Below are 20,451 nucleotides of genomic sequence, written 5' to 3'. Positions count from 1 at the left end.
AAAAAATAAAATAAAACCACACTAGAATTAATCGAGGAAAATGAGCACCACTGCAATCATAAAAAAAACAATCGAAACAACCTTTGCAGGAGGGAGCTCGTATAAAACTAACTCAGTGATCCCCACAATACCCATATTTGTGAGCACATCCGCACACTTATTTGCTTCTCGAAATACATGAACGATTTAAACCTCCTAATCTTTTAATAATAACGCTCAAATTTTCTTCGTGAGGGCACATCCCCTATCTATGTAAATTTTGACCTATATATGTCGTGAGATGCCGGCTCTTTAAACGAATCTCAATTACATCGACAAATTAATTTTGTAAAATTTATCCCTTATTTCTCTCATTTCCTTTCATTCACTCAAAGTTTCACGTATTCAAACAAATCATTTGTTTGTCTCCTTTGTTTTCCTCTCTCAAAATCATTTTAACTAAGTGATTAATGAACTTTTTTTAAAAACAAAATTTTCAAAAGAATCTGAATTTGAGTCATAAAAACACAATTATTGATTAAACTTCAATTATTTCACATTCAGCGATGCTATTTAAAGCGAAGAGTTTCTTCTTGAAATTTCAAGAAGCTGATGTGTTGCATCAATTGCTTCAAGTCAAACCGTCCCACTTCATTTTTTAGCGGAAAACACAACACATGTACAAGGGATTATAATAAACAATCAGTAGCATTCATGATACATTCGGGATAAAAACTCTCGCGAGATGTAACACTTTCCTTTTGCATTTCAACTTCAAATTATAAGAGTCTAATCCCCTAAAAATTAAATGGTTGAAAGAAAAAAAAACACTCAAAAGCAACAAAGTAAATTATATAACTGAAAAATAGTAAATTATATAACTTGTGTCAAAAAAGAAATTATATAATATAACTAAAAAATAAAAATGGTAGAGGCTAAAACAGTAATTCCAAGAAATTGAAGAAAAGAGAGGTTGTATTTGTTTGACCTAAATACCCCCTTTTTATGCATAACCTCATATCTTGATTTTCCTTTCTCAACCCTCTCAACTTTCTACCCTTTCTCCATATTTTCCCAATCTTCTCCTTCTTACCCTTCTCCTTCTTCTTCTATTTCCAATTTTCTCCAATTCCCCGCCAATTTTCCATCAACCACTTTTCAAACACTCATTCCTTCTCCCTCAATCCACACAAAAACCCTAATTTTCCTTCTTCTTCTTTGATCTCCATCTCAACACTCTATTAGCATTTTTAGCATTACGATGGTTCGATTTCGATACCCTTTTGGTATATGGTGAAGTTCCTCAGGTAATTTTACCTATTGTTCATAATTATTATTATGTTGTTCATAGTTTTCACGGGGTTTAGTAAAAATTTGATTTTTATATCAAATTCCATTCTGGGTAATGAATATGTGATTTAACGTTTTATTCTTTTTTCTGTTTTTGTTACTTTACTCACTTGCAATGTAATTTCCGTTGTTTGATTTTGTTGTTGTTATGAATTCTTATTGGTGATGAATGTTTGAATTTGTGTTTTTTTTTTCATAAAAATTTGTGTTTTTCTGTTTTTGTTAGTTCACTCACTTGCAATGTGGAAGCATGTTGATCATAACTTGTATTTTTTTCTCACTTGCAAAGTTTGTATTTTTCGGTTTTAGTTAGTTCACTCACTGAGCTATACGATTTAGTATTTTTTAACATTCATGAGCTTGTTTTTGTTATATGTAGGATCTTGTAACAGTGTCTCGGCCATAAAACAGTTATTCGGATTGTAAGCTGAGGTTTTTGTTGTTGTCGGAGTATTGATTTATTATATCTTAAATGGCTAACCACGATATGATATTTGGTGAAAGTCTCAATTTGGAACATGATCATGAACAGCAATCCGCGCTTGATCATAATCATAATTTGGGCCACGGTGAAAACCATGCATTGAAATTGGGACCAGTCCATGTGCATCATTTGGGCTTGGGAGAAACCCATGATTATGAACTGCCCATGGAACCCATCGATGAACATGAATTCAGGTTGGCACAAAAGCATGATCAAGAAGGTGATGATGGTCGAACTTATGAGCATGACCATAAGCCAGCAATGGATAAAAAACCTGAACATGATATTGACCATGACGAGTTGTCCCTTCCTGGACAAAACCACGAGTCGGTCCTGTCGGAGAACAATGATCTGACTGTTTCGGGAAGCCAAGGACTTGATGAGAGCATGAACCCGACTATGGTTCAGAACCCAGAAATGAGCATTGGTTCTGCCAATGATATGGTTGTTTATCAGTCACAGTATATAGTTTCTTCTACACCCCATGTAATTCAATCTCGTAAAGTTGATGTAAATCCAACTTATGAATTGTTGGTGGGCCAAGAATTTCCGGATGTCAAGAGTTGCCGTAGAGCATTGAGGGATACAGCAATTGCTCTACACTTTGAGATGCAGACAATAAAATCAGACAAGACACGCTTTACTGCTAAATGTGCTAGTGAAGGATGTCCTTGGCGCATTCATGCAGCAAAGCTCCCAGGTGTACCGACTTTTACCATCAGGACAATTCATGAGAGTCATACATGTGGAGGAATTTCTCATCTTGGTCATCAGCAAGCTTCAGTTCAGTGGGTTGCTAGCTCTGTGGAGCAAACGCTGAAGGAGAACCCTAATTGCAAACCAAAGGAGATATTGGAAGAGATTCATAGGGTTCATGGTATCACCTTATCGTACAAGCAAGCATGGAGAGGCAAGGAGCGTATTATGGCTGCAATGCGTGGATCTTTTGAAGAAGAGTATCGCTTGCTTCCACAATACTGTGCACAGGTGAAACGCACAAACCCAGGCAGTATTGCATCTGTTTATGGAAATCCATCTGATAATTGCTTTCAACGCCTATTTATTTCTTTTCAAGCATCTATTTATGGATTTTTAAATGCTTGTCGGCCACTCTTGGGGCTTGATAGAACATATCTGAAGAGCAAGTATCTTGGTACATTGCTTCTTGCAACTGGATTTGATGGTGATGGGGCTGTCTTTCCTCTTGCATTTGGTGTTGTTGATGAGGAGAGTGATGATAATTGGATGTGGTTTCTCTCTGAACTTCATAACCTGCTTGAGATTAATACTGAAAACATGCCAAGGCTTACTATTTTGTCTGATAGACAGCAGGGAATTGTGGATGGCGTTGATGCGAATTTTCCTACTGCTTTCCATGGTTTTTGTATGTGCCACTTGAGTGACAGCTTCCGTAAGGAATTTAATAACACCATGCTGGTCAATCTTCTATGGGAAGCAGCCAATGCTCTTACTATAATTGAATTTGAAACTAAAGTTTTGGAAATTGAAGGGATATCACAAGATGCTGCATATTGGATTCAAAGAGTTCCACCACGTCTGTGGGCTACTGCTTATTTTGAAGGGCAAAGGTTTGGTCATTCAACAGCTAACATAGTTGAAGCTTTGAACAGTTGGATATTAGAGGCATCTGGGCTACCAATAATTCAAATGACGGAATGCATTAGAAGGCAGCTAATGACTTGGTTCAATGATCGGCGAGAAACCAGTTTACAGTGGTCATCCATACTTGTTCCTTCTGCTGAGAGGCGTGTTGCAGAGGCCCTTGAATGTGCACGCACTTATCAGGTTCTTCGTGCCAACGAAGCTGAGTTTGAAGTTATATCTCCCGAGGGAACCAATATAGTTGATATAAGGAATCGCTGCTGTCTTTGTCGTGGTTGGCAGCTTTATGGCTTACCCTGTGCACATGCTGTGGCAGCACTTCTATCCTGCAGGCAGAATGTTCATAGATTCACAGAAAGCTGTTTCACTGTTGCAACTTATCGCAAGACATACTCACAAAGCATACATCCAATTCCTGACAAATCTGTCTGGAAGGAGTTGTCTGAGGGAGATGCCAATGTTAGCCAAGTTCATGAAGTTGTCATTAACCCTCCTAAATCACTCAGACCACCTGGACGGCCAAGAAAGAAGAGAGTTCGTGCAGAAGATCGCGGGCGTGTTAAGCGATTGGTGCATTGTAGTCGCTGCAATCAAACAGGTCACTTTAGAACCACATGTGCTGCCCCCATCTAATAAATTGGACCATCCTCATTAGTTATGTTCTTTCTTCCAAAGGCTTTCTGTCCTAGTTATTATTTATTTTTAGGCTTCATAGGCTAATAGCTTACAATTGCTAGTAAGTGATGATGTTATTTACATTTGCATGACATTAATGTGAATTAATTTGTAGCGGATATTCTCCATGTAGATAATAATAATCGTTCTTGTGCAATAAATCATATATATTAATGCCATGATTTTTGTTTCTTACTGTGTTTCTGTAAGGATGTTCAAACCTCTGATTTAGAGGGGAAACCGATTTATAACAAGCAAAATGCTCTGCTTGCCAAAGTCCTTGCGACTTTTTTGGAAGTGTTTACTTCTGCAGGTCTGCTTCATTCTGATTATTCGGCATAAATACATTCAATTTGTCTTTTACAAATACTAGTTGTGTACCCTGCGATGCACAAACAAGTTCTGTAGGAGCATGGTAATGCTTGTACGGATTCATTGTTTTAATATATCAACGAGAAAGATATGGAGGGATGTTATCATAATAATTAGTAGCATTTTCAAATATCTTGATTCAACTTCCAATAATTAGATTCAGATATGGGATGTTTAATAAGACACTAAAATATGCCTTCTTAAAAAAAAAGACACTAAGATATGCTGTCACTCTTGCACACCATCTTCAGCTTATTCACTTATATTTTACAATTGAGTTTTTTTTTAACAAAAGCATTTTACAATGACTTACTTTGCCTTTGGTATTTTCTTTTATTATTTTTTTGAAGCATTATGTGATCTCAATAATTTCATAATTAGATAGAATACTGTCCCACACTACAGTTCAATGGATATCTATTTTGGCAATTCTGTTTCTTCTCCTTGTTCAATGATGTTTCTCCGGAGAATCATTCATAGACTTCTCTCTGAGATTGTGATATTATACAAATTGATATCGAAGGGTAAGGAAAAAGGTGTTATTACTTATTAGTGCAACATTTCTATTTACTATATACTGTATTAGCCGAATCTCACTTTGTTGTTATGTTTCTTTAATTATTCCAAAATAAAGTGTTTTATTAGTTTCCTTAGATAACTCGGTGATTTGTTTATGCAGTGGCTAGTGGTTTGTCTCTGGTTTTGTTTTGTCAGCCGTGTGACAGTTGGTTTCTGCAATTTTCCTTTTGGTTATTGGGGCTTTTTTTTCTGCTATTTTGTTGCTGGCTGGCTATTGCTTAGTCGTTGTAGGTGTTTGGTAGTTTTGGGCTGTTTTGCTCTTTTTGTTGTAGTTTTCGCTGTTGGGCCATAACCCTTCAGGCTTCTGCAGTTTTTTCAGATTTATGTATCTTGTATTTCTTCTTCGTGGAGTGCCTCTTATACTCATGGAAGCTATTCTAATAAATTTGGGTGTTTCTAAGAAAAAAGTATTTTATTAGTCTGTCAATGTTATATAGTTTAATTGCAAGGTCATATCCCCTTCCATATTCCTTCCAGTTATTCTTGAACATGTGAATTTTTTAAAATTAATTCTTTACTTCCATTGCATAACTGCTATCAATTTTTGAAGGAATATAATGAATATTGTTTGAGGAAATTTGCGTTTATATGTTTGGTAAGAAAACTGCTGTTTGATGCATAATATGGTAAGTTTTAGCTACATGTTTTGTTTCATTCAATATTTCAATTATTGATCTATCACATGTAAAACTAAGTTAAAAACAACTTTTGTTTTGTTTTCATGTGTTTAACTTTTGTTTTTGTCGTTGGATGATTGTGTATCCCAGCTAGGTGTTCAATGATTGCACTCTTGTGTTAGTCCAATGTAATATGTAAGTACTGGTGTCATGTTTGTGCCTGTTTGTGTTGAGATGTATGTGTATCCAATTTTGATATGTTAAGCAGTTTCCATTACTGGATTCTATTTCTTAGTGCATCTCCAGAAGTTTTCAGCATACTTTGCATGAATGCATTATTATCATCTTCCTGTGATTTTTATTTATTGCACAGAAGTAACTATTGCCTTTGGAAAAAGTGAAATTGAAGCACTGAATATGATGGATGAATTGTCAAAAAATGGGGTTGAGAGATTGATAAAAGAAAATCAATTGGATGCATTGTTGGCCATAGGCCTTGATGCTTCTCCAGTGTTAGCAATTGGAGGGTATCCTGCAATCATTGTCCCAGCTGGAATATGTTTTGGAGGGTTAGAGGGAACCAAACCAAAATTGATCGAGATTTCTTATGACTTTGAGCAATCCTGACAAAAACAATTATAAATATATTCCCAAATTATGAGTAACTCTATGCAGCACATAACCATAACATTAGGCTCAAGTGGTTAATGGGCTCCCCTAGGACGAATCGTTTGGGAGAACTTGAGTTCGATTCTTGGTTGGAACTTGGAACAGTTCTTGGTCAGACTTTACTTACCTTGTGGCCGAACATTGGATTACCGGGGCCTCCTTCCCCTTGGAACCGGAGGGTTAATACAAAAAAAGAGGTTGGCATTTTCACTGTCAAGATTATGCTATAAATGATACATGGTCTGTGATTTCAATGTTTATCTTGAAATTAACATGTTTGATTTGTTGCATTTTGTGTTAGTGTATAAATGTTTTTTGAAGCGAACATCTATTGCATGGCTTGTGATATTATGATTGTATGTGACAAGGATGATACAATGTGAATATAAGTGTGTTTCCATCTTTTCTTTTTAAAGGTAGTAAAGTGTGGCATAAAACATTTTTTTTATCACTGACTTATGTATTCATAGTAAATCTATACAAAAAAAGTTGGTGACAGTTCAGGAAACAAGGAGGCTGCATCATGGAGGATTTCACAATACCAGTTCATCTCATGCATGCAGATACAAAGGCAAAAAAACTAGTGGAGATTTTTGTGATATTGGCAAAATACTTGTATACATAAGATGAACTTTTGTATCTGTGATTCTTCAAGATCTATGTGATTGGTTTGCCGTATTGCCATGTCACAAACCAAAGCTTTCTTTGATTGAATTATCTCTAAGAAACACATTTATTTTATACCTGTAAATGTAATGTTTTTTGCTTAAGTGTATTTATTTGATTGGAAAACAAGTAACACTCTAAAGGTTTGATGGCACTTAAAAAGTCTATATTATGAGTTTTCACTTTTCAGCATTCTTTGATATTTCTTCTCTTTTTTTATTTATTTGTGGTACATATTGATATTTCTTCTCTTACTTCCAATGGTTGAGAACTTTTAATGTTTATGAAGAACTATTACATTATGGATGAATGTGAGAGATGATTAGGTAGTACTACTTAATTAAATAATTTAGGTATTAGTAAGATATAATATTTATAGTGTTAGTTAATTAAATAATTTAGGTATTAGTAAGATATATATATATATATATATATATATATATATATATATATATATATATATAGTGTTTTCACACACTTAAAAAAAATCAATGAAAATGAAGAATGTTATCTTTTATTTTTTCAGAGTTATTTTTAGTCTTTCTTAGTTTAGTGTATAATTTGGATATGGATCAAGTGCATTCAGTTTGATTGTGCAGTCATGCAGTCACACTGTTTAATAGTCCAGATTTAATACTCACCAAATAAATAAAAGACATAAACAAAATGGATGGTTGAGATTCATAGATTACCAAATTCATCCAAATTCGTATAATTTCATAGATTATTAGCTTGATAGGATAGGATTACCTATCATAATGAATCAAGCCTACTACTTTTAATGGTTCAATCAAATTAGGTTAGGTTTTTATTTATTTGAAATACTAAATATTGACCAATTGTTAGTTGGTTCAGTGGTGATTGATGCTGAATTTGGTAGAAATGACCACGGTTCGATCCCCGCAACTACGATCGGGAGGGGGTTGGAACCATTTGATGCAAGAACTGACGTCCGAACCAGATTAAACTGGTGATGAATGCCAAAAAAAATAATACTAAATATTGGAATCACATGGGAAGAATGTAAATGTTTTTTTGGGAGGGAACGATTCAAATTCAAAGCAAACCGAAACCAAATATAGAGGTATTTTCGAATTTTTGAGACGAGCAATGTGGAGGGGCCTAAAGAGCTATTTTTTAATGTTATATCTCAATGAGTATCTATTAGGCATGACAATAAAACTCATACCCGTGGATACCCGTCCAAACCCTACCCGCTTTGACGGGGAAAACCCGACTTGACTGAGTTTGGGTTTTCCCCGATTTCAAAAGATGGGTTTGGGGCGAATAATGGGTACATTGATACCCACCCCAAACCCGTCCCCGAACCCGCCCCGCTTATACTAAAATTATATTTTACCTGTTTTACATTAGAAACTCTTCAACAATCTCTTAAATTACATTCATATGTTTATATTTATTTTTAATTGGGTAAATGATCATTTACCCCCCTGCAAAATAAGGAAATTTTCGTTTACCCCCCTGCACAGATTTTTTTTCTGTTTACCCCCCTGCAAAAAATAGATTCTCTCATTTCGCCCCCTGGGTGTACAGCAGGACAAGTGACTGTGCAAATTTGCTGACGTGGCTTGTACACATGGAAAAAAATCATTTATATTTATTTTTAAATTCCACGTCAAATAATATTTTAAAAAAAAAATTAAAATTATTTTTCCCACAAAATTTAGAAAACGAATTTTTTTTTTCAAAATTTTAAAAAACATTTCCTAGAAATAACTTTTTTTTTTTCATGCAAAATTATTGAGTATTTTTTTCCTAAAATAAAATAAAAAACGAATTTTCTTATTTTACTCCAAAAATAAAGATTTATTTTCAAATCTTTTTGAATTACAAAAAACAGAATCTTCGCCGTAATCGTTTGCTTCCACCGTCATGATTGTATTCGTCGTCGTCTTCTTCAGTCGCCGAAATCATCTTCTACTTCATTATTGTCTTCTGCTTCTTTATATTTTTCTAGTTTTAGGGCAAATGGTTTTGATAGAAGAAGAAAACACCAATAAAACTTGTTTTTCTATTTTATATTTTTTTTGAAAATCTTTTTCTATTTTTTTTAATTCAAAGAGAATAACAAAAAATAAAGTTTTGTTTTTAAAAAATAAAGATTATGTTTTTTTTAATTCAAAAAGTTTGAAAATAAATCTTTAAAATTTTTATTTCGGAAATAAACTTTATTTCGGAGTAAATCTTTATTTTGGGAGCAAAATAAGAAAATTCTTTTTTTTTTTATTTTGGGAGGAAATTTTTTTTTTGTTGGAAATTTTTTTAAAATCATTTGTATGAAAAAAAATTAATTTTTTTTGTAGGAATTTTTTAAAAAAATTTTGGGGAAACAAAACAGAATTTTTTTTTATTTTGTAGGAAAAAAATATTTTTAATTTTTTTAAAAAATATTATCTGACGTGGAATTTAAAAAATAAATATAAATGATTTTTTCCACATGTACAAGCCACGTCAACAGGTTTGCATAGTCACTTGTCCTGCTGTACACTCAGGGGGCGAAATGAGGGAATCTATTTTTTGCAAGGGGGTAAACAGAAAAAAAATCTGTGCAGGGGGGTAAACGAAAATTTGCTTATTTTGCAGGGGGGTAAATGATCATTTACCCTTTTTAATTTGAGTATTAAACAAATCATTTTCTCTATTTTTTCTTTATTTAAAAAAATATTGTTGAAACAAAATAATTTTGGACATTTAATTTTTTTTTGATAAAAAAAATACTAAAATATAATTCAAATTCATGTGGAAAGATACGTAGCGGGGATACCCGATCCCCGTTGGGTATGAGTTTGAGGTTATACATTTTATCCCCGCTCGAAATTGGGATGAGTTTGGAGAAACCCGAACTTTTATGGATTTGAGTTTGGGGAGGGCAATATCTGTCCCCGCCCCGCCCCATTGTCATGCCTAGTTTGTATTAACGCTTTGATCTAATTTTAGTTTGATTGACTTAAAAAAAATCGTATTTTTTTCTTTTACTAAATCTATCTAGATAAATATCAATACAAATTTGTATATACATTTTTATTATATTTAAAAAATATATTTAAAGAATGGGCCTTATTAAGTGTTGTAAATAAAGAATGGGCCTCATAAAGTATTGATCTCTATACAAAAAATAAAAACAAAAAAAATTCTCTAAATCGATAAAAGTCGAAGATTGAATTGTTTGACCTAAATACCCTCTTTTTGTGGATAGACTGAGCACTGGATTTCCCTTCTCAACCCTCGAAATCTCATACCCTTTCTTCTCTTTTCCCAATCTTCTCCTTACCCTTCTTCTGCTATTTCCGATTTTCTCCAATTCCCCGCCAATTTTCACAATCAACCTCTTTTCAAACACTCTTTCCTTCACCCTCAATCCACGCAATTCTTTCTTCTCCGTCTCATCAACCCTAGTACTCTCTTTCAAACCAGATCCTTATAGGTGAGGTGAACCCTCTCATTTTATTTTTTTATTTTATTATTTTGCTATTTATGAATGAATTCTCATCATGGGTTTTGTTAAAGTTTTAATTTTTATTCATTCTAATTCACTCTGTGTAATGGGTTATTTGGGTTTATGTTTTCGTGTAATTGGGTTTGTGATTTTATGTTTATCCTATGATGGGTTGGTTACTGTAGTTCAATTTGAGTGAACTAGAGTCTTAGGTGATTTCAGTTTCACATGGATTTTACTGTTACACATTCTCTGTGATTAAATATTTGTGAAATTTGAATTTATTTCTGGGATGGTTATCAATTAATAGCAGCATGTAATGTTAGTGAATAGTATTTGTTTCTCATGGATGTAGTCTTACTGTGAGTATAATTAAAAATTTGCCCGCTTATTGTGCAGTTAAGGGTCCGTTTGCGAGTTGGTCATGATATTAAATGTTCATGTATCATGTTTTTTAAGAAAAATATCAAATATACATTAAAATATAGACTTAACCCTCTAAAATCCAGCCTGCAAACACACCCTTAAAGTTACATTATGCAATCTGTATTTATATGTGTGATTGATAGCATTTGAATATAATAAGAACGAGAGTGGCTTCTGTCTTGTTTGAACTATTACTTTGCTGCAATTTCAGTAAAGAGGCATCGGGCTCCCACCTGATATTTAATTGTATTTAACCATCTAGCTGTAAATTTGTTATGTATTAGGAGTGGGGGTACTTCAAGAAAGGAAAGAAAGTAAAAATCATGGAGAAGTAATTGACTTGTTTGCTATGCTTTTTGCAATGGTTTATTTAACGTTGATCGGCAATTTTTTTTTTTCTTGTAGGTTTCTGTTGATGCATACAATTCAAGACTTGTAGCATTCATGAGTTTGACGGAGGATTGATGTGGTTTCTTTGACTCATCTTTTGTTATTTGCGGGATCTTGCAAACTCTGTGTCAGCTATAAAACAGTGATTCGAGCAGCAGTTTGTTATTGTTTAGCAATTGTTATCTTCAATGGCTAACCACGATTTGATACTTGGTCAAGGTCACAATTTGGAACTTGGTCATGATCAGCAATCATTGCTTGGTCATAATCATAACTTGGATATCAGCGAGAACCATGAAATTGAAATGGGACAAACCCATGAGCATGAGCTGGACTTGGGACAAACCCACGAGCATGAGCTGGACTTGGGACAAACCCACGAGCATGAACTGGACTTGGGACATGCCCATGACCATGAATTGGGATTAGAACAAACTCATGACCATGAATTGGGATTAGAACAAACCCATGACCAAGAAGGTGATGATGGTCAAACTTATGAGCATGATCTAGGCATGGAACGAAAACCTGAGCATGATGACCACGAGTCACCCCTTCCTGGGCAAAACCATGAGCACCATGAGCTGGTCTTGTCAGAGAACAATAATCTAAATGTTTTTGAAAACCAAGGATTTGATGAGAACTTGGACCTCGCCGTGATTCAGCACCCAGAGATGGGCACTGATTCTGACAATGATATGAGTATTCAACAGTCACAGTTTATGCTTTCTTCTGAACCACATGTAATTCAGGCTCGTACAGTTGCTGTAAATCCAACTTATGAATTGTCAGTGGGCCAAGAATTTCCTGATGTCAAGAGTTGTCGAAGGGCGTTGAGGGATACAGCAATTGCCTTGCACTTTGAGATGCAGACTATTAAATCTGATAAGACACGCTTTACCGCTAAATGTGCTAGTGAAGGGTGTCCCTGGCGCATTCATGCAGCAAAGCTCCCAGGGGTTCCAACTTTTACTATCAGGACAATTCATGAGAGTCATTCATGTGGAGGAATTTCTCACCTTGGTCATCAACAAGCTTCAGTTCAGTGGGTTGCTAACTCTGTGGAGCAAAGGCTGAAGGAGAACCCTAATTGCAAGCCAAAGGAGATATTGGAAGAGATTCATATGGTTCATGGCATCACCTTATCGTACAAGCAAGCATGGAGAGGCAAGGAGCGTATCATGGCTGCGATGCGTGGATCTTTTGAGGAAGGGTATCGCTTGCTTCCACAATACTGTGCACAGGTGAAACGCACAAACCCAGGCAGTATTGCATCTGTTTATGGAAATCCAACTGATAATTGCTTCCAACGTCTCTTCATTTCTTTTCAAGCATCTATATATGGCTTTTTAAATGCATGTCGGCCACTCTTGGGGCTTGATAGAACATATCTGAAGAGCAAGTATCTTGGTACCTTACTCTTTGCTACTGGATTTGATGGTGACGGAGCTCTCTTTCCTCTTGCATTTGGTGTTGTTGATGAGGAGAATGATGATAATTGGATGTGGTTTCTCTCTGAACTTCATAACCTGCTTGAGATTAATACTGAAAACATGCCAAAGCTTACTATTTTGTCTGATAGACAGCAGGGCATTGTGGATGGCGTTGAAGCTAACTTTCCTACCGCATTCCATGGATTTTGTATGCGCCACTTGAGTGACAGCTTCCGTAAGGAATTTAATAATACCATGCTGGTCAACCTTCTATGGGAAGCAGCCAATTGTCTTACTATACTTGAATTTGAATCTAAAGTCTTGCAAATCGAAGAGATATCTCAAGATGCTGCATATTGGATTCGAAGAGTTCCACCTCGTCTGTGGGCTACTGCTTATTTTGAGGGGCATAGGTTTGGTCATTTGACAGCAAACATAGTTGAAGCCTTAAACAGCTGGATATTGGAAGCATCTGGGCTTCCGATAATTCAAATGATGGAGTGCATTAGAAGGCAGCTAATGACTTGGTTCAATGAGCGCCGTGAAACCAGTATGCAGTGGACATCCATACTTGTTCCTTCTGCTGAGAGAAGTGTTGCAGAGGCTCTAGAGCGTGCACGCACTTATCAGGTCCTTCGTGCCAACGAAGCTGAGTTTGAAGTTATAACTAACGTGGGAACTAATATAGTTGATATAAGGAATCGCTGCTGTCTTTGTCGTGGTTGGCAGCTTTATGGCTTGCCCTGTTCACATGCTGTGGCAGCACTTCTATCCTGCCGGCAGAATGTTCATAGATTCACAGAAAGCTGTTTCACCGTAGCAACATATCACAAGACATACTCACAAACCATACATCCAATTCCTGATAAATCTCTTTGGAAGGAGCTGTCTGAGGGAGATGCTAATGTTAACCAAGCGCTTGAAATTTTAATCAACCCACCTAAATCACTCAGACCGCCTGGACGACCAAGAAAGAAGAGGGTTCGTGCAGAAGATCGCGGGCGTGTTAAGCGAGTGGTGCATTGCAGTCGTTGCAATCAAACAGGTCACTTTAGAACAACATGTGCTGCTCCCATCTAGTTATCTCTCAGTCTCAGCCAAAAGGCTTCATGTCTTTATTTATTTTTAGGCTTCATAGGCTCGTAACTTAGAATTGAGTAAATGATTTTTATTTATTTGACATTTATATGAATTAATTTTTAGCAGATATTCTACGTTTATATATATACTCCAATTACCGGCTTTGTTCAATGACACGTAATTAGTAATGGCATAGTTTTTTGTTTCTGAGTTAAAGAGTATTTATATGTATACTCCAATTATTGGCTTTGTTCAATGACATATTTTAGAAATGGAATTATTTTTCGTTTCTAAAATAATGCGTATGTTCCTTTCTGTATGGATGTCGGAACCTCTATCAGATGGGGGATACCCTCTTGTAACAAAGTTAATGGGCAGGCTATCTGGCTTACTTTTCTGCCTCTGGTGGTTCTAGTTTTGCTGCTGTCCGGTTTTTACTGTTGCCTATCCCACGGCCTCTGTGGAGCTGTTTTTTCTTTGGAGTTTATTTGGCTGTCCTTTTGTTTTCTTCAGCCGCTGGTTTAGCCGATTGTTGCTTTTGTTGGTGTAGTTTTAAAGTTGTTGTTTGTGATCTTGATGTGGTAGTGGAGGCTTTGTGGTGTTGCTTTTAGATTATGCTTCATGACTTCTTTAGAGCTATTTGCTTATGCTTCATCCAATTTGTGATTTGTTGTCCATTTTGATCTTTCAGTATAAATAAATACATACAAGTCGTGGGTCGCATTATGTGTGACATCAAATTCAAAAATCTCTGTATATAAAGGGTACATGAAAAATTCCAACTCAGAATTGAATCAGATTGGATAAACTGAAAGAGAGAAAAAACATAATTGGCGAGCATAAGATTCATCAGTCATTGTATATGTTCCGTAAAGAAATACAAACTAAACAATGGAGTTTTGTGTCCTACAACTTTGATCCACTCATTGCATTGCAACTCCATGACCCTTTTCTACTCCCCTATTTACTTAAATTCATGAATAAAAACATTACAACAAAAATTAAACAGAATATATTAACTACAATAATCCCCACATTGAGAGGCTATATGAAGTTGGTCATTTCTTGTCATCAGTAGCTGCTTCTGATTCAGTTGCGGCGGCGGCAGCTGTAGGAGACATCAGATTGTCAAACTTCTCAGACTTACCCAGCACAATTTCAATCTACAAAATACCAAGAAAAACATATAGGTTTAGAGCGTGTTTGAACGAGCGCTTTAATTGAATTCTCTTCGATCTCATCAGAAACTTACCTTTGCCTTCTGTACTAGCCTGCCTTTATTCTCATCCTTCATGCCAACTGTAGATGTCAATACTTCTGTTTCATCGCAACATTAATCGATTAGAATTGCTATTACAATCATATAAATGAGAACAGTAATAACAAAACCATGAAGAAACCTTACTCTTCTCAGTAGCAAGTCCATTGTTCTTCAATATCTCGGCGATCGTGACAACTGTAGCTATAGCTGTACCAATTCATGTTAACATTTTTGTGAAATATTATTATACCAGTTGGAAATAAGAAACTAGGAATAGATGATACAGAACACATTTGTTCAATTTTAATGGAGGATATACTATATCTGTTAGACAAAATGTATGCAGAAGCATGTAACATTAATTATAATACAAAAATGCTTATAGAATGCACTAATAATGTACAAATAAATAACAAACAATCAATGAGAAAAAGATGTACCCATTCCAAGAGCAGAAAGCTCAACCTCATTGTGCTGCTGAATATATCTCTACATCAAAGAAGAAAATATTCCAACATTACATTGTTTCACCTTACCATTAATTAATTCAACATAATTTCAAATCATCACAATAAAGTAAACAAATATGACATTTCAACAGATAAGAAAACACACACATTACATGAATATGAATATAAACTCTATGCATTCATGCAGTGAGTGTATTGGTGGCCGTTGAATTCAGATGGGATAGTTTGAAACATTGACGGTCCAAACTTAATTCAACGGTCTCTAATATGCTGACTGCGTCTGCATGAATGCAAGGTATTCATTCCAACAGAAGAGAATCATGATCCGACATTACGTACCTTGGCGAGATTGACGTAAAAAAAAAGTGGCTTTTTAGTATTGGAAACCTGAATTCTGTTCTTCTTATGGGAATCATTTGCAGGAGTTGGAGTTGGAGTTGCAGTTACAGGCGCAGCTATGGTCGTCATTGTAATTTAATCCTCTCTGTAACTGTAACGGTAAAGTAGTTTAATGGGTCAGTGCCTTGTTTATATAAAGCATGAGACTTGGAACAAACTCCAATGACATGGTAACACGTGGTGGCTTGTGAGGGGATGTAGACATAGTAACATTTTTATTAAACTGTAAAATTAGTGTTAGTTAGTTAGTTAAGGTAGAATTTAAGATTGCATGGTCGTTAATTTTTTGAGTGCATTGCCAGAAATGTCCTTTACTCTTCATTGGACCTATTCTTCTGCTCCTTTCAACGGAGAGCCCCATCCTTTTGAGATTGTTCACAACACAAATATCAACAACCCCTTCACCTCAATATTTATTTGATATATATTCAAGATTAAATAACAACCACAACAACCAACCAATCAAAGTTTTTTTTTTTTTTGTTTCGTTAAGTTAAATTAGCTGCATGGATTAAATAACTCGTCATATTTAAAGTTACACAATTTAGTGTTCGTTTGGATTAGCTTATTTTTGAGTTTATGCAAACAACTTATGCAATACAAATTAGGTTTTATGTTATTTTATAAATCCACACTAGTGAAAATTGTATTTTTATAAGCTATTTTATCATAAATTATCTTGACAAACTTATAATAATACATAAATATTGCATAAGCTGTTTGCATAAGCTAATCCAAGTTGTACGTTAAGGCTAAATTAAACATTGGATCCTTAGTTATATTATATGTTTTTTTTTCATTCTATATATGTTTTTATTGTTTGTTTCGGTTTTCCTTTGAATCTGACAAATGTTTTCTACGTGACATTATGTTTTTTTTTTTTGAAGCACGTGACATTATGTTTTCTAATTGAGGAGTATGCAATATTTACTCTATCATTTTCGTTATAATATTCGCTTTTTTATTTAGTGAAATTCATGTAGGTTTCACCATTTTGAAAATGAACTCATAAGTTGCAGGTAAATAGATTTTCTCATATATGATTTTCATTCATATGAAAGTAAAGTGTTATCTCTCATAATTCAAAGTGAGAGGGAAACACTTTAGAAGTTTGGATTGATCGATCGCACTTTATTCTTTCATATGAAAATCATACTTGAACGGATTCATTCCCTAATAAGAGAGTTACTATTGGAAATAGAATGCTAGATTGGACGTTGCAATTACCACTACTTTTGTTGATTAAGTGTGTGCGTGTGTTTAATATAAATTAAGTATTTTTTTGCGTGCAATTGTATAGAGTAATTCATCGAGACTTGTGATAACAAATATGTGGCAAACTATTCTTAAGAGTTTTAATATTGTTTCACGTCCAAGCTTAAATTCGAACTCGTGACTTAACTTAACAAGAAGAGTAAAAAAGAAATATAGGAAACATTTGACAGACTCAAACGAAAATTTGAAATAAATGACCGAGATGTATGACGTTTGTAACTTAATAGATTAAAATTAAATAAGGTAAAAACTCTTAAATGAAAGTGATTTGTTTTTTTTTTTTTTAAGCAAATGAAAGTGATTTGTAACTTAGAACCCAAAATAGAACAATTTTTTATTTTTAAGAAACCAAAACATAAATTAAGGAATTCCTAAAATCAATGAATTTTAACCATAGTTAAGAACTCTACACTAACACATCAATTTGATAACTACTACTACCTCTCTCTCATATTATAATAATTTAAGCTTTTGACTGATTTTATAAAAAAAAATAGTTTAATTCTCTAACATACCATTTAAATTAAAATATATGAACATAGGAAAGCATGTCGAAGATAGTGTTAAGGAATGTATATAGTACATCTCACAATATGGATTGGGTGGGTATACACCGAATCAAAAAATAAAATAAAAAAAATGCAAGTCAACATTTTTCTTTTGACAAGAATCAACATTTTGTTAATTAGGACTTCCCAAAGATACGGTCAATAATTTAAGGTTGTTAAAAAATGTTGATAAGTTAGTTTATAGCGGATAAATAATTAATTGAATTTATAGTGTTTGGTAAAATTAACGGTTGAATTAGTTTATAAGTATGAAATGACAAAAAAAAATATGTTTAATTAATATTTAATTTTTCAAAGTAAGATAACATGGGTAAAATTAGAAGAAAAAAATGATAAGTTATAAGCTACTTGAAATAACATTTGAAAAATAAACTATAAAATAGTAAAAACTCTTTTAAAAACGTTTACAAAACATGTCTTTTTTGTCGTATGAGCTTATAAGCTACTCTCTCCGTCTCATATTATAAGCAAAAAACACACACACTTATCAACAAAAGTAAAATATGATAATTTCAAGTATGACTTTTTGTATTTTCTTTGAAATAAGTTTCATGGAAAATGTAAAAAGAATTTTGATTGATTTTTTTTCACCACTAGTATCCGCCCTGGACCGCCTAATATGGTTCGGGGTCAATTCTGACATTAAGTGGTTTTAGCCTCCTCCCGATCACATTTGCCGGGATCAAATCGTGGTCCTCCATACTAAATTCAGCGTCAATCATCACTAAACCAACTAACCATCAATCAGTTATATGTCACTATTTTAATACAACTATTTAAAAACAAATAAGAAGCAAATGTCATGTATTCTAATTAATGCACCTCCTCGTATGCACTTATTTCAATTTTTGCCTTAAGGGCACATGTTAAGCTACCTAAAAATAGAAATATATAGCATTTAATGATACAAAGAATTTAATGCTTAGAGAATTGAGTACAACACAAGTTCAATAAATATTTTCCACATTTATCTCCTTAACATGTGCCTTAAGGGCACAAGTTAACTTTCTCCTTTTTTTTTTTTTTATAAGCTTTCGTAATTGAATCCAATATTAATATGATATAAATTCTCATTATTTGTTATAGGAAGTGTGGTTAGTATTTGTTTGTATGATTCCGCATCTCTTAGATTTGAGTTGAGTGATAGAGACGGTGGGATTGGTTGGGGTATCACAGTGTGTGGTAGGACAGACACCAAGTTGATGAAACTTGACAAACTGTGCAATCAAAATTTTTATGTTGTCTCTATCTTTATGATTGGCTTTTATATAATTTATCATTTTCATGAAACATCGCTGACTCTAAATCATTCATTCGTCGGTTAAGTAGCTTAGTTTCCATGTCTTTTCCTATTGTATCATTTTATTATATATATGCATGCCTACAACATGGAGTATATAACATAGTATAAATCTACAATTAACATGGTGCACGTACGGTACAGTTGTCAAATACTTAAATCCTTTTAAATATGTGGTTATGATTTCTATTTTGGATTCATTGAGGGCTTATTCGTAAACTGAATCGGGGTTATTCGAATTATATATTTTTTTTTGTTTTTGTTTTCATCACCAGTTGAATCTGGTTCGGGGGTCAGTTCTGGCATCAAGTGGTTCCAGCCCCCTCCCGATCGCAGTTGCGGGGGATCGAACCGCGGTCCTCCCTACCAAGTTCAGCGTCAATCACCGCTGAACCAACTAACGATTGATTAATTGACCAATCTATACGGTGGATATGCTTTATAACAGGACACATGTGTCCCTAGAGGTAGGCGTCCACGATAGACTCTCCCAGACTCCAATTCTCTATTTATATATACCTTATGAGTTTAGGCTAGGTATGTCACATTTAACCCTAAATAATTTTTATTTTCAATATCTACTGACTTGATCGTCGAAGTGTGTGTAGTTACCATCCACTCCTTTACAAAGGGGTTCAACTACCAATGGTTTCAAACCAACGGATCTATAACAACCTTACCATCCAGTTTTGGATCCGAAGAGGATGAATTTCTATTTCTGATCGGTGTATACGAAAGAACACTTGTGCAAAAATATTACCTTAATTAGATCTTTATATCCCAAATGATTAGTCTCTAATTTTCTGCGAGAGATACCTTGTGCAAAAAGAAAAATGCATTCTGCATTTTGTTAGATTTATAAGAGATGTGACCCATTAACCTAATGTCTTAAGATTTTTGGTGGATTTTGCATCTTCATCTCTTATGGTACTGGAACATTAACCCCATTATTTCTCCCGAGCTCCTTAAACTCCCCAACACATTTATGATAAAACAAAATTTTAGACCATTTAGTATTTGCGTCAAGAAAAAAAGAAACATTTACTTTTGGGTTCGATTCCTGACCGGTATATACAACATTTGCTAAAAGTTGTCAATTGCGTAAATAAATCTGAGTTAAGTTTCTACGGTTGTACATAGAATAGCTTAAATTAAAATGAATAAATTGAAGAGGACAAAATTGAAGGATGAATATAGTCGTGATGGGACCATGCAACATATCGTCGGTGCAACGCAACTAAAAGAAAAAAACTGAAAAGTTAGAGTGAAACTGGTCCCTAGTTTGTTGATGCCGAAGTAATGGACTAAATGAATTATAATACACCACTAATTAAACACAAATACAATGCACACGCATGCACAATTCAATTCCTATCT

The 20,451-nt window shown here is 34.4% G+C and overlaps 3 protein-coding genes across 4 annotated transcripts; 2 read left to right on the top strand and 1 right to left on the bottom strand.

The window, feature by feature from the left end:
- The first annotated feature begins 999 nt into the window (after positions 1-999).
- Positions 1,000-4,290, top strand: LOC123903143. Its single transcript, XM_045953033.1, has 3 exons — positions 1,000-1,286; positions 1,709-4,091; positions 4,126-4,290. Exon 2 carries the CDS (start codon positions 1,802-1,804, stop codon positions 4,067-4,069), a length of 2,268 nt encoding a protein of 755 aa, XP_045808989.1. The 5' UTR covers positions 1,000-1,286; positions 1,709-1,801; the 3' UTR covers positions 4,070-4,091; positions 4,126-4,290.
- A 5,882-nt stretch (positions 4,291-10,172) lies between these two features.
- Positions 10,173-13,940, top strand: LOC123903141. Of its 2 annotated transcripts, none has more exons than XM_045953031.1 (2): positions 10,173-10,459; positions 11,303-13,940. In XM_045953031.1, the coding sequence occupies exon 2, from the start codon at positions 11,476-11,478 to the stop codon at positions 13,798-13,800; it is 2,325 nt and encodes a 774-aa protein (XP_045808987.1). In that variant the 5' UTR covers positions 10,173-10,459; positions 11,303-11,475; the 3' UTR covers positions 13,801-13,940. The 2 variants fall into 2 exon arrangements, with proteins under 2 accessions (XP_045808987.1, XP_045808986.1); XM_045953030.1 differs by having other exon boundaries at positions 10,200-10,464.
- Positions 13,941-14,569: 629 nt separating this feature from the next.
- LOC123903142 (uncharacterized protein At2g34160) lies at positions 14,570-16,038 on the bottom strand. The gene is made up of 5 exons (XM_045953032.1): positions 15,871-16,038; positions 15,502-15,550; positions 15,206-15,268; positions 15,053-15,117; positions 14,570-14,963 (listed from the first exon to the last, which is right to left on the bottom strand). The coding sequence occupies exons 1-5, from the start codon at positions 15,997-15,999 to the stop codon at positions 14,859-14,861; spliced, it is 411 nt and encodes a 136-aa protein (XP_045808988.1). The 5' UTR covers positions 16,000-16,038; the 3' UTR covers positions 14,570-14,858.
- Positions 16,039-20,451: the final 4,413 nt, after the last annotated feature.

This window comes from Trifolium pratense, linkage group LG1 (assembly GCF_020283565.1).
Source record: "Trifolium pratense cultivar HEN17-A07 linkage group LG1, ARS_RC_1.1, whole genome shotgun sequence".
NCBI lineage: Eukaryota > Viridiplantae > Streptophyta > Magnoliopsida > Fabales > Fabaceae > Trifolium > Trifolium pratense.
This window is presented reverse-complemented; position numbering and strand designations above follow the sequence as displayed.